At 36.8% G+C, this 15,852-nt stretch overlaps 1 protein-coding gene across 32 annotated transcripts in view; it reads right to left on the reverse strand.

Moving 5' to 3' along the window:
• Positions 1-15,852, reverse strand: part of nrxn1a (neurexin 1a) — a 1,866,202-nt gene that overhangs the window by 585,005 nt on the left and 1,265,345 nt on the right. For 2 of the 32 annotated variants that reach the window (XM_072580891.1, XM_072580890.1), the window contains exon 1: positions 12,929-13,727. The exons of the other annotated variants lie outside the window; for them this stretch is intronic. In XM_072580891.1, the coding sequence (XP_072436992.1) occupies positions 12,929-13,178 (250 nt within the window). In that variant the 5' untranslated portion in view covers positions 13,179-13,727. Of the gene's footprint in view, positions 1-12,928; positions 13,728-15,852 lie in introns of those variants that run through there. 32 annotated transcript variants of the gene reach the window in all.

Genomic DNA, 15,852 nt, shown 5'->3' on the forward strand with positions numbered 1-15,852 from the left:
ATCCCTTGTTGTTTGTTGGCTACATACGGCAGCAGGGAACCCAATACTGTTGTTACCTTGCACTATTTAAAACTAGCTGCACTGTAACTGCTGCTGAGACTCATTCTATTACTGAAATCATCATTCTATCAGAGTCATAAAGATGTACAGCACAGAAGCACACCCTTCAGTCCAACCTGTTTAGGCCATCCAGATATCCTAAATTAATCTAGTCCCATTTGCCAGCATTTGCCCATATCCCTCTGAACCCTTCTATTCATATACTTGTACCAGCCTCCACCACTTCCACTGACAGCTCATTCCATTTACACACCACCTTCTGTGTGAAAAAGTTGCCCCTTGGGTCCCTTTTAAATCTTTCCTCTCTCACCTTAAACCTATGCCCTCTAATTTTAGACTCCCCTACCCTGGGGAAAAAAAACTTTGTTTATTTATCCTATCCATGCCCCTCATGATTTTATAAACCTCTACAAGGCTAACTCCTCAGCCTCCAATGCTCCAAGGAAAATAGCTCCAGCCTGTTCAACCTCTCCTACAGCTCGAACCTCCAACCCTGGCAACATCTTTGCAAATCTTTTCTGAGCCCTTTCAAGTTTAACAACATCTTTCCTGCAGCAGGGAGACCAGAACCGAACAAAAGTAGCCTAACCAATGTCTTGTACAGCTTCAACCTGACCTCCCAACTCCTAAACTCAATGCACTGACCAAGAAAGGCAAGCATGCCAAACACATTTTTCACTAGCCTGCCTACCTGTGACTCCGCTTTCAAGCAACTGTGACCCTGCACTCCAAAGTCTCTTTGTTCAGCAACCAGAGAAAAATATAGAACAGCTGAGCAGGGATAGAGAGGCTGCTCAGATTTTGGGATGGTGCACTGCTGATATTATGTAGAAAGTGGAAAGATGGAAGGATGTCCTGTATCCTCAGATGGGTAGGAAGCCCTCTAGGAATGTCATTAGAAAGCAATGGCAATAGATATGCCCAGAGGTCAATGCCAGGAGCCTTTGCTGAATTAACTCGATATAGTGCTGGAAGAAGTTAACTGATTCCCCAAAGTGGTGAAAATCAGTGAATGAAATTCAACTGCCCTAACCTGTCAACCACACCAATAATCTCAGCCATTTGACAATTCACCAAACTCATCCTCTTTCACCTGCCAACAATCACCATCAAATACGACTCATACCTAAATTAAATGCTTCATCTCACTCTCACACTTAGCACTGTTACAAGCTACAAAATCCATTTCTCAAGGGTTGCAATGCACAGGTAATAATAGCTGCAAACACATTTTCCTCTTTCTTGCAGGGGCAAGTCTGGCACAACTAGAGACAGTATGATCCAAACACATTTGAAGAAACGTGCCTGAGTTTTCTAACCTGTATAGAGAAAATTACATCACTGTTGTCTTCAATGTGGCTTTAGCCTTTTGTTGGCTAGTATGTGAAGGGCCAATGAAGGGCTGGAGCCACACTGAAGACAACAGTAACTTCATATTTGATTCTCCCATTCTAATCCTCCATCTCCTTAAGCACGTCTGGCTGTAAATTTGTAGATGGTGTAAGCATACACTTCTCACTTTGTTCTCTCTCCCAACCACAACCCTTCTCGTGTTCTTTTATCCTTTAAAATACCTAAGAACTGTAATATGCCCAGATGGTGAAGGAATGGCAAGAAAAGAGGGAAAGTGAAAATATATCATCACTCTATTTCATATCAATAGCCACTAGTTTAGATATTAACTCTCTTTCATTTATAGGATTGCCTGGAGGCCTGATCTGTGTATGCTGAGATATTGGAATCAAATACTTTGTAGCCAGGGCATCAGGAAACATGGTCAGCTCACCATAGGATGAGTTACACTTTACTTCTGCTGCAGTATACTAAGATAATGGCTTTGACATGCCCGAAGATGATCAAGACTGATGACCCATACACTAAATGCTCCCAGAGAGCTAACATTCAATATTAAGGAGGATGAAGATGTCCAAAGGTATTTTGGCCAAAAGCTTAGACTTCACCCTTTTCAACATGGATTGAGCGATACAGTTGCTCTGTCAACAACATCTGAGGGCTTCCAACAGACGTTTTTACCTAAAGACACTCTTCAGCCCTGGCTTCCTGCTCAGTATTCTTCTTCATCTCCCTTGTCCTCTCCATGACTATAACAGCTCCCTGCATGACCTCTGCTCATTCTCCAGACATGTAAAATGCCAAGAGGCTACCTGTGGCTGGTTTGAGCACAAGATCATAAGGCACAAAATAAAAATCCAACACCCAGTCAGATCACACGCTATAAACAACTGAGAGAGGAGGAATTGGTGACAGTGAATTACCCAAAACAGAATATCGTATACAGATGACAGCACTATTTGAAAATGTGACGTGGTGATCGGTGGTGGAATGACATTTGACCCTGAAGAATGAAGAAAAGTGGAATTTACTACTTTAAGAGCATTACTAATCTAAGAAGGCACAGCCAGCCAGCAGCTAAATGTGAAAACCAACAGAAAGCAGTAGCTACATGACAGGGATAATCAGCATTTCAAAGTCAGATCTTCATCAGAAGCTGGTAGGTGGTGCAGGGAGAAAATTGTGGAGTGGAGAAAGAGGAAAAACCAAACCATGAAAAATACCGAGGCATTAGTGAAGGACACGCTGTCGGGAGCAAGTAAAGGCATCAGTGATAAGGTTAGATATTTCTAAGAGAAAGATGGTGAAACCATTATGAAAATTATTCAAAGAAATGTAAGGGAAAGCAAGAGGGTTTAAAAAAAAAGCCTCACTTCTCAAACGTGTGTACTGCTGCTTTATGTATCATCTCCATGAGACTTAGCTTCAAAAGATCATGAAAAGAACAAAAAAGTAAATTATTCTTCAGCTATAATATCAGATTGGCCTCAGAATTTATTTCAGACCAGAAAAGCACAATTTTAGAAAAATGTGAACTAAAGGCAGGCAGAAGAATAAATGTCAGAAGATATTTAAGATTTAAAAGCACCAGGACTCAGTAATTAAACCTCAATTTTGCAGGGAAGATTTATATAGGCTACAGCCAAAGAATTTTAGTTTAAAGTATGTGTAGAAAATACTGCATTGTGTTTTTATATATTGCAGACAGAAAACAAATTCATTCTGTCTATGAGGAAGTATGACAACTCTATCCTGGTTACAGAAGGTGGAATGCTGTGAAAAAGGCAACAGTCCACCATTTTGATCATTTCTAAAGATGGGAACAACCCATTAAGCAATACAGTCTTATAGTGAAACAGAACTTAGAAGCTTGAATGCATTAAATAATTACAAAACACCCCAGTGATGGGAATTAAAGTTATATTCCTTAATTTAACTTCGTAAAAACAGCAGTACAGTGTTTTAAAAAAGACTGACAGACAAATAAATCAATACAAAATTGCAACTGCACAGTGTCCAGTAAACTTGATACAGAATTGCTTCAACAGTAAAGATTAAATCTGAGGCTGAAAAAGTTAGCACACGACTCTATTTGGTAGATCCTATAGCAGATGGTGTTACTAAATTATTAAAATACTAAAATATTATCAAAATATTTTTTTAAAAAGCTTCAAACTCTAAACAGCATTGATAATTATTTCAATTTGTGAACAAATAAAGTTCTTCAATGAACAAGATACAATAAGAGTTGAACTTCAAATGAAATCCATAGATAATTTCACATAGATAATCTCATTCATGATCTCAACATATTAATGGAAAACTATGACAATGGAGCTTTAAAATAAGAATTCATACAAGACAGAATATTTGTTAGAATTCTTCATTAAACATTTACAGATTTCATGTAGCCCAAAGAAGATTTAACTTGACAGACAGCTATTCAAATTGTGCTTGTATCAGAAACCAAAAAGACTCACAAATGGATCTTTAAAGAAAAAGAACAACTCTACCTCAGGTCAGCATCAGAACCTATTCCCATTATAAGATCTGAACATTTTAAAGAGAGACTCTAAAGCCAAAACAGAGAGTAAGCGAAACAACAGATGCTAAGAGTCAGTGTCATTGCTGTGGGACAATCATAGGTATTCACCAGACATGGATAATGCCCAGCCTTGTTAAAGAAATGCTGTACTTGTAAAATTAGTACAGCACCCACACAATATTTTAGTAACCACATGAGACAACGCATTTTCATTAGAAAAGATACCAAAGGCATTCCAAGGAGAAATTACTGGTTGGTATAACAGTGGTAATTCAACCTTCTATCTTTTACACAGCTTACTTATGTGAATGGACAAGGTGAAAAATCACACAGCATTAGGTTATAGTCCAAAACGTTTCATAAATCCATTTTTTAGATTCGTATCAGTCTGACCATTGTGGCACAAAGAATCTCACCCAGGGCACCTCACACCTTCAACGCATTATCTGGGCCAACATGACACCAACTGTTAAAGTTCCTTCAGAATGTAACTTTTTTAAAAAGTTCTGTGATTAACATATGAAAGAACTGAAATCAACATGTTCACTCTAAAAGATGAGAGACTTAACAAACAATCCAGGTCTTATTCAATATATAATTTCAGTTACATGACACTGTAAACTTTTGCTATAAATTCTGTGTCCTACGACCTTATACTCCACAACCACCTGATGAAGGTGCAGCGCTCCAAAAGCTACTTGCTTCCGAATAAACCTGTTGGACTATAACCTGGTGTTGTGTGATTTTTAACTAGGTTTATTTGGAACATTAATGGACATCTTGTTAACTTTAAGCTTGATAACAGAATGACTGTCACTATCTTCTCAGATCAAATACCATGGCTCAAGAAACTGAGGTTACAGTGTACGAAGATTAAATCACATGGTACAGGTGGAACCTGATCATAAGATTAATGAATGCAACAATTCCTAAGCTATTCGTCTTGCAGCATTAAAGGTGAAATATATATTTGCAATTAACCCGCCTTACTTTTCAGCCTAAAAAGATGGGATAGCTGTGTGGGATAAGACTATCAGGAGGAAATAAATCAAAAAGACTTTATAGGACTGGTGGAAATTCTGCTGGCTTCTCAAACTGAACTGTCAGTGCCAGTGACAAAGATAGTGCTCAACGAATAGCAATTATCCAGTAACACAACTGTAGATGTGATAAAGGCGAGTTCACTAGTCAAACAACCAACCGAAGACATCCGATCTGATTAATAGAGTGAGAGATACAAGCTGTGTATAACACCATGGGAGTCAGTCCAATGTCCATAGATTTATTATACAGTCAAAAAGAAGAAATTGCCTGGTCCAAGTATCTAGAATAATGTGGATCAAGACAGTACTTATTTCAATCAGAAAGATACTGTTCGACCTTGAAATCCTGGTTACTGCAAGGAAGAAAGTAATTGTTTCAACAGAGCAGCTGTCTTCCATAATGGACATTCATGAAATTAAAGGTCCTTCAGATGATATTATGGTGAAAATATTTGTATTAGTAGTGAAGCCTTCCTCTGAAAAAGAAATTCTGGAGTTTAAGGGTGCCACAGATGTGCTAACCAGCCAACAACTTGGTTCAATAGGAATGATGCCCTTTGGTGAAGAACATCCCTGAGATAAAAGATCCTTTAACAGATAAATGATTCACAGATCAGGATGAAGATTAATAGTCATAAAGCTAAATAACCATTATTCCCTCTAGCTTGAAGAAAGTACACAATGTCTTTCAGGTTTTAGTGAAGGTAGTTGGGTTCAGCACAGATATAAGAAAGGATCAGTGTATTATGTACAGCTCCCAAAAGTCTTCAAGCAGGAGGCTGGCTGAATACAGCAAGCCAGGCAGCATCCGGAGGTGGAGAAGTTCTGGCTTGCTGTCTTCTTCTAGCCTCCTGCTTGTCTACTCTGGATTCTAGCATCTGCAGTTTTTTTGTCTCTCCCAAAAGTCTTCAGCAATTATACGTGACTGGTAATAAAAACTGCACCTATCACTATTATGTAACAAACCACTTTGTTACCTGAGAAAAGTGTCCTTATTTTAGACTCACAAGTGGTCTATCTTCTACCACTGATACTTAGACAGGCCTTAGGCTTAGCTTGAAGAAAGGAGGATTGGTGGCAGTGAACTACCCAAAAAAGAATATCACACACTGATGACGGTTGTATCTGCATAAATGACACACTGCATGCTGCAAGTGAACATTAAGTGTGCACATTCATCAATATCAACACATATTCGACAGATGGGGATCAGTTAAGCTGAGTTGGCTGGATGGTTGGTTTGGGAAGCAGTGTGATGCTACTAGCATGGGGTCAATTCCCATCATCATCTGGGGTCACCATTTAGATTAGATTAGATTAGATTAGATTACATGAAGGAATCTTCTCCTCAATGCACCCCTAGCCTGAGATATGGTGGTCCTCAGGTTAAATCACCATCAGTCATCTCTCTCTCTCTAATGAGAGAACAGCCTGTTGAACAAAAACCTGGTAAGACTATGGCACCCTGACTTGCTTCCATGAATGCCTTGTAGCACCTAACAGTAGGTACTATTGAGTCCTATTTCACCAATGAAATAGCTTTTCAATATAACCATATCCAAAAGCATCCCTGAAGAACAACACAGTACTTCACACCAGCTTTCCCTTTCACATTACTATAATGATGATAATCCCATTAATAATATAAATTCCCCATTCTCTTAGGCGGCACAATATCAATTTTATCATTATACTCTTCTGTTACCCATTTGATCCACTGTCATGTTATCTCTGAATGTTTCACCTCTCATCTGTTGTCGATATCAAGAGGATATTTTAACTCTCCTCACTGGACAGAAATGAAGTAGATGTTCCTGACAATATTCTATTTATACTGATTCTAACAGCTAATGAAGAGACCAGGAGACACAGATGGAAAGATGGTACTTCAATGTTTATCAGAATCTTATATAAAAAGGAATCCAGATTTAACGGAGACCTGCAACTGGTTAGATAGCAACTGGCTCTTCAAGGATGTGCATTACTTTCCTTGTGAAACGAAGAGGGGCAAGAATGCATCAGAACATTCCACTATATTAAGATTGCTATGTAACTGAGAGTTGATTTTATTCTCTGTGGAAGGCTTTTATTCTATAAATCATTTTGCTTTTTTAAAAATTATCTCATTCTATGCTCGAAGACAGAGTTGAATCACTTGTCACTCCCTGGACAATTGTCAAATTCTTTTGAATGTTTTCACTGAAGACAACACTAGTCCTTGCTCAGAACATTTTGATCTTAATCATACCTATAAATGGAAATGGTTTTTGTTCTTCTCAGTTTATAACATAACTTCCTCATTCTTCTTGGAAGTCCAATCAATTGTTCATTTTGATCGATCCTCACTTAGCCATTCTTCATTCAAACAAAACTATTTGTATCAAACTTTTATTGGATTTCCATGGATTCCATGAAAATTTCTCAAAATGCTTACGTACTAATTACTTTTCAACTGTAGTCACTGTTCTTATGTAGACAAATGAATCAGCCATTCTTCATCCAACCAGAACAGACAAATAACCATAAGATTAATGACCATTTCATTATTTTGATGACATTGGTTCAGGAATAATTGCTTTCCAAAACAGGAGAAAAACTGCCTTAATAAAGCTGTCTGCCTTATTAAGGTATGGCTTTTGTGGTGGTAAGGAGAAAGTGAGGACTGCAAAGGCTGGGAGATCGAGTCAGGAATATGGTACTGGAAAAGCACAGCAAGTCAGGCAGCATTCAAGGAGCAGGAGAATCCTGCTGAAGGGCTCTTGCCCGAAACGTCGATTCTCCTGCTCCTTGGATGCTGCGCTTTTCCAGCACCATACTTTCACCTTTTGTGGTAGTAACTATAGCTAAAAAAAATCAGTGTTCCCTGTTGGCACTTTAATACTGAGAGCAACTTTTGGAATCTACGCATACAAAGTTAAAGATGTACATCCAGACATTGCTGTCAATCATTCTACCCTATACAGTGCACTGTTGAACTCCCACCATATTGTACTCAACTGATAAAAACTTGGACTTTGCACTGTTAGACTCGTCATTGAATAACCCTTCAGAAAATTTTGACTTGTTAAATGGGATGTAACTGGGTCTTTTACAGCATTCCAAGTCATCCTTACTAACAATTACCACTGACACCAAAGTCTGAATTGAAAAAAATAATCTTATATTTATGGAAGCTCAAATTTCTACATTCACAAAACATGACTTTTTTTAAATAAAGGAAGTGCTTATCTATTTCTGCTTTTTGTTTATTCCATATGTATGTCAGATCATTCATTGCACTGTCTGTAAAGTTATATGTAAAGTTATAAAATTTAATGCATTTTACTTCCTGGTTTGCTGGCTGTAAGAATGCTACAATGTGATTGGCTTTGCATCCAATTTAATAGATATTGTTGCTGGATGTTCGGTAACCCCTTGTCTTCTTTGCATGCTTCAAATAATTTTCAGAAAAAGGATTGAAAATTCCTTGGCTGCAGAGATCACTAGATCTTTGAAGGTGCTCTTGAGGCCAGCAGTGACCATCATTGCTTCACACTGACCAGAACATCTGGGTTGCTATGCTCAAGTTCTAGGTGACACTGGTTTCTATCTACTTCACTAATTGTTGAAATAGAATTCCACATGTCTTCCATCATTAGGCTATCTCAACAATAACAAATAAAAATCCATTTCTTCTCTTCTACCAATATATTTCCCGTCCGTGATTCAGCTCCATAAGTTCTAACTCTATTCAGGCCATGAATAAAGGGCTAATATTTGTGTAGAATAATCGAGGTGTTATCTGGCACTTCAGGACAATAAATATTTTTAAAATCTTGTTGTTCAACATGAAACACATCTCTGCTTGCAGTCTTTTACTCTGTGAACCTTCCTCTATGCTCCTAATGTGGTCATTATCATTAGCTATCTGATTTCTTCAATTTCTTCAAATAGGCTGCCAAAATGTTCTTGCTCTCCACTACATCCTTATTATGGTAAAATAAAACTAATTGTACAGTCTCACTTAACCTCCTATTTCTTCTTAGTGTCCTTAACTGAGTAAAAGTGCATTAATCTTTCCTTCTTTCTGCATTTTGAATCTTTTATTCTTGTGCCATCTGATTACTATTTGCTGATATATCTGAACATCCTCGTTAATTTTTTTTTGTTGACAGTGTCTGGACGATGATGCTTGTGCTTTTTATTTGATATTTTCAACAACTTATAAAACAAAACCAAAAAAGGAGAAAGTGAAAGGAACAGATAGCAAAACAAAATCCAACAGTGGAACTCTCACTCATCTAACATCCAATTCAATCCTGCTGACATAAAGAACATGGAGAATATAGTTTTTTTCAAAATGCAGAATGAAAGCCAGTGTCAGCCAGTGCTAACATAAGGTTATCACTGATTTTATTTCTTAAATTGAATCTATTCTCTCTACCTTTTGGACATTTTGTGAAACTGTAACAAGGAATGAACAAGTTGATATCGCCAATTATTCTTTTCCCAAAACAGACATTTGTCTATAGCAAACATTTTCCTTATCCAACAGCCTTCACCTTCCAGTCCAGACTTTCTTCATTCAGCCATGAGCCATCCTTGGTTTGAAACTGCCTGTCAGGTCTATGTTATGATTGACTGAGAAGAGGTGTTTCTTAAATAGGACAATTTCTATTATTACGTTTCTCCCTTCAACACTGCGCAATACACCCTCTAGTGGCAAAGGATGGACTACAAACTTTGCCTGCTCATAACAGCTCAGTATGAGTACCAGTCAATTACACGATTTGAACTTCGCAGCCTGTGCTGGTTCATTAGTCCATATTATGTGTCAACATTACAGGCAGCTAGGATTACTTGATTCTTTAAATGCAGAGCATTTTATGATATTCATGTGCCATTCTACTTTCTATTACCAATGACTCAGCAAAACCTGATTCCATATGCTAATTTGCAAAAAGTGATTCTAACAGCTATATCAATTCAATTTATAGAGAGGATTAAAAAAATCTGTTGGAATAACACTTAAAGTAAACTTCTCGCTTTATTCTAAAGCTCATTTTGTGATGGCAGTGTTAACTCCAAATGTCCAAATAAAAAGCTAAATAATATTTTAAAAGGCTTATTCAAAACACATTTTGGTAATGAATGCTTGTATTTTTTAAATGCAAAATAGCACTCTTTCTCATAGAGACAATGACTTTTTACAATCTTCACCAGACAGGAAAAGTAAAACTTCAGCACATCAGTATCACATAATCAGATAAAGAGGAATCACAAGATTTAAGTACTATACAGAATAGAGAGAAAAAAACAAATAAATCCTTAAGGTGAATCATTTGTTGTAAATTTAATGAAAATATCAAGCATGTCATCATACAATTCACAAGGATATTGACCATCTGTGATGCTAAATGTGAAATATTGAATTACTGGCAAAATAATTTCACACGGATGCTTGAAATATAGCAAGTTATTCAATAATATTCCTCTGACTCACGAAGATTTCTGATAATATTAATCCCTCAGAAAATGTCCTGTGATACTGCAAGACAATGAGTAAGTTTCCATTATTGGTTTTTCAAGGTATTCACATAAAAAAACTCGCACCTTCACATTTTATTGTTTATTATCCCTTTCTCTTATCAGAAAAGAACAAAGGGGATCACCATAATTCAAGACACTCCAAACATTACTTATTTCTTCAACTACATTTTTAAATCTAGATAACTGAAAATTCTAAAAGGCAACAGAAGTTTGTTGAATGATACTGCTTAAAGGAACACTGCAATGGGTTAAAACCTGAACTGTGCACAATTAGGTTGCAACAGAGCCTGACTAAGGAAGAAAAGAAATATTGTTCTGTAAACATCCTCATTACAGCTGGTCCTGCCCTTGCACAACAATATAGCAGGACTGTAACCTGGTTTTGTGTGATTTTTAACTTTGTACACCCCAGTCCAACACTGGCGTCTCCAAATCATGAACACCAACAAGAGCACGGAAAGGAATTTTATTCATTCCGTCCTGTCATTTATTTAGAATTGCCACTTCTTTATTCATGTGCCTAACAAATAAATGCTTCCAGGCATTAAACTGGCATCAATATTATTTTAAACATAAATGACAATCAGTTGCTTTACTCAAAATACTGTGAATTGTTATTTTTAACAAGATATCATTCTGCCAACTTGTTAATTACATTAATGCAAGCAAGTTACTTAAATACTAGCTGAGTAACCAGATAACTACCTTTGCAGACTTAATATCTGACACAAAACAGTAACTGTTAATATCTTGGATGAAGGCAAAGTCATGAAATGGAACCATTATTCCGTAGTACTAGGAAAAAGTCTAAAATAACTAGTACTCTATCTTGTATACATTTCAGGGCAAAAGAGCTTGTACTGAGATACTTATCAAGAATCTATCAACATTTTTCCACTTGTGATTACCGTGCAGTAGACGTTCTACAGACAACATCAAAGACTGCATATCTCACAGAAACATGGGGATGAAGATACACAGCAAATAATATTAACGGAGACACAATATGCACAGGCATGACAAAGAGCACAAAAATCATCCTGATTTCACCAAAGCATTTTAATGCAAATTATCAATGGATTGACACTTTGGAACGGATAAACTACAAATGAAAAATTTAACAGCATCATTGTTTCGGTTAAAAATCTGTCAGTATTCACCAGCCTCTTACTGGAAATTTCCTTCAATTCAATGCACTGACAATTAAAAATTTAAAGGAAAGATATATGAATGCTAAATCAGAGAACTAATGTCTAGGGCTTTGTGAAATTATGTGGAAAATTAATTTCAAGAGGAACAGCTCTTACTGAAAATACCCACTTCACATTTCTTAAGCTTTTCTTTGTCATTCAAGAAGAGTGTCTGATAACAAAAGATCAAATTAGATTCTAATGTCTAATCATCCATACAGGGTCAACCTGTGCTCGTATGCAAAGGTTAATCGTAAGATCTGTTTTTTCACCTCGGGAGTGGCATGGGATGATGGTTTAAATGAAGCATGGAATGAAGGGAAAATGAAGAAGGATGAACCTGTATATTCAAATCAACAGCTGCAGGTTTCACTAAAGAAAGCAAGCTACTGTTTTAGCTGTGTTAAAGTAAGACCATGGGAACAGTTTGATTATGGTGCTGCTTAAATTATGTATGCTCACTCTCTCATTCTGCTTCATTTAAAATAGCACAAAAATAGCAGTGGTTTTCTGTTTCAGTTTGGAATAATATTGGTTTCGGTTTATTTTTCCACTGATGTTTCTTTCCGATTAGGAAGCAAATAATGAAGCTCCAGCAATCAGAAAGTGCCCAGAGATCAAAGATGACGGATTGAGGGACCCTTAGTTCACCTCAGCCTTTGGATTTAACCAGTACTACTGTTGTAACATCTAATTACAGTCTTGAATAGGTGATCAGGATGATTATGAAGCTAATCACAAACCAATTCAATATTCCATTATTAAACTGCCTTCCTAAATAAACACATTAATAAAATCACATCTGAAGACTGAAATTTCTATTAGCATGAGTTTAAAATCAAAATTCAGGCAACATTTGATAAGTATTTGATAAAAACAAAGGACTACAGTGCATAGGATAGGTTATGATTTTCAGTGTTCTTTTAATTCTGCTGCCTATTAATTAATTTTTGAATACAAATCAATATAGTACTGTATCTAAAGGTATAACTGATTTTGAAGTATTCTTTCAAATAACATTATTAAATATCCTGGTTTAAGAATACAGACATACACATTGTGTTTTCTTCTTACATCATCTTAACAATCAGTTATCTTATTGGCAATAGAAAGGTTCATCTAAACTGTCCGAGATTTCAAGTTTAAACTATACACTACAATGACATAAACATGAAGAAGTAGAAGATAAATAAAAAGCAAAGACCCACCATGTCCTCTTTGCAGTGAGGCAGGCGACCTGTATATAGCAATAGGCACTGAATGGTGTTTGCTGCCATGAAAATGGTGAATATGGTGAGTTCCACCTAAACTCGAAGCACTCCATGACACTCCAAAAAAACAGCTGAAAGTCAAAAGAACTATCCAAAATGCCAAATGAATACAGCTTGTGAGAGTTTCAATGCTGGACTTCACTGTTGCTCTCGGGTTCATGATGTTCCCTGAGAAAAAGATTTGCATCCCCCATGTAACAAATGTCACAACTGTATACAGCCCATTACTTCAAGTCTGCCTCACAGTTTTCTATTCCTGCTGTCTTCTTCTGCTAGGAAATCCACAGCATACTTTTTTTAAAAATCCAGTCAGTGCAGTGTGTCTGTTCCCAGCTGGTAAAACATAACTACCTGCATCTCCAACAGTAGTTACTAGGTTCCTTTATGATAATACTCCAATAGATCCAGGACTGAGACTGCTGAGGATATTTTTGTTCTCTCCCTACATAAGGCACATCATCATCCACTGGGCATTCAATACCATTTAAATTTTACAGGATGGCATTTCACAATGCTGTAAGGGAAATTAAAATGCTTCCTCAATCCAGTTACAGCCTAGGAAAAAAAAATGTAACACACACAGCACAGCACTGTGTCTGACCAAAGCCACCCAATAAATTGCCTGCTCTCCAATCCGAATACAGTAGTCAGGTTAGTGAGAATAATGCCAGAGGATATTCCTCACTGAATTGTGTACACTTATGAAAGGACCTGGAACAGACCATGCTGGTGAGAAGGCTATGCAAATCTGCAGTCTCAAAACAGCAAATCACTGAAGCTTGGATGCATTGCAGAGGAAGAGCCTATTTTAAAATAGGGATTCTGAAATATGCTAGGATATTCAAGCTTGCTCGTATTTAAAAAGAAGACTAGGATATGCAGAATCTGAAGCAAAAGAAATACTGAGAGAAAATTACAATGTTCGTTTTGACTCATATTGAATATCATATTGCACTGCCAGTTTATGAAAAAAATTCCAATCTCCCCCAGGAAGATAGTTCAGAGGTTCCAATATCCTCAGATACAGACCATCCTCAGTTAGTCCTTTACAATTTTTAAACGAAGGCAGGCATTGTTGTGATTGGTCAGAAACCTCCCTGCACGGTCCACCAGGTGCTCAATCCAAAGCTACTAAATATGCCTCGACACAAACTACTCATCCATCATTTTTGATGATCTTCTAATTGTACAGTCAACTTCACAAAGGAACACCTCTCTCCCTTTCACTGACAGATATTCCAGTGCACAACCTTAGAATAGAGGTAGACACAACGCTGCTGATAAAAGGGAAATGTTCTATGAAAATACTTCCTTTTGAAAACGCGAAATTTTGTTCAGAAGCGTTGCTGAAAAAAAATTCCCTTCATTGTTTTGTATTTTTTCAACACCGATCTTGCTGAAATAAATCTCCCCTGAGAAAGATGTGTTTATCTTGACAGGTGTTTGTGCGATCAGCAGCATCTCAAAGGCATTGTTATTCATTGCTGTGCAATAGAAAATACTAAATCTGCAAATTAATGTACTTATTGAATTACATTCTGAATAACATTAAAAGAAGAAATAAAATATTAGAATAACTTATTAGTGTCTCTGCAATGTTATATGTATGTTAAATTTACTATATCCTCCATAAAAGATATGAAAGAAACACTTCTACCATGTGTAACAGAAGTAATGTTAACCATTGTGTAATCGCTGAACATGAAATCAACATTGTTTCTTTTGTCCCCAATCTTTTAAATGGAATATGCTCCACAGCAACTAAGCTTAAGTTGGTTGCTACTTCAATCAATTCTTTTGAGTATTGCTGCAGAGATCCATACAAAACACAATAGCGTGGCAAGGTCCCTTTTGGAAATGGTTTTATAAACAAGCTCTGGAACTAATTTTTATTAAAAATACAGGTCCATCATCTTTACACTGAAATAAACACACACTTTTGACTACGGTTGACAGCTTCTTTGTTTTCCTTAGCAGGTTTTTCAACCGTACTCACGAATGTGGTCTCAGATTGAATTTATCATTTCATAGTTCAGCAATGTGTTTTACTTATTTCAAGGTCAGTCCAAATGATCCGCCTAAGGCTACCGCCAGATGAGTTAGAACACATTGTTAATGTTTTCGTAAACTCTGAATGTTTAGAAATGAGTACATTTTAGGCATTGAGAATACAGTGAGCTTCTAATAAGACAGGAGTGGGATTTAATTGTTATTTTCCTTTACCATGAAATCAGAATTTAAATTCACTTCATGAATAAATATATTTTCTTTGTTTAATTTGTGAAAACATTCCAGGAAAATCCAAAGTAGCTTTGTTTCTGATCAATCTTAAGTTAAAACATTCATATTTTCTTTCCATGCAGGTTTTTGAGAGTTAACAATCATTATTATGAAATTCTGAAGCTGAGCTTGATTAGCCAATGATGTGCAAATTATGACAATAGCTTAGATGTTTTCAAGTCTGGGTGCCATATGCTACTTTCTGCAAATCGCTTTTCCCCCAACCCTTTCTGATTTGGTCAAGCAAAGTTGCATTTCTCCTTCACTGCTTCAGTTTGAGCTGAAAATGCTACCAAAATAAACCAGCTACATTTCTTCAAACCGTTGATCACAGGAACAGAGCCTCCAACCACCTCCACTCAACTAACAAACAACAAATGGATGAGCATAGCACATCTTCTGGATCCTTATGGCCTAGTGCAAATTACCAAGGAAGCTAACAGATTTCTCTTCTTTGAAAAGAGCCAAAAAGGAAAAGTAAAAATAAAACTCGATTATCACTGCAAATGTTACAGGTGGCGGAGGAGAAAGGTGGGTGGTTGAGGACTAAGTAATGTTGAGAAAATGGATTACAGTGCACT

This window comes from Chiloscyllium punctatum, chromosome 11, assembly GCF_047496795.1.
Source record: "Chiloscyllium punctatum isolate Juve2018m chromosome 11, sChiPun1.3, whole genome shotgun sequence".
Lineage (NCBI taxonomy): Eukaryota > Metazoa > Chordata > Chondrichthyes > Orectolobiformes > Hemiscylliidae > Chiloscyllium > Chiloscyllium punctatum.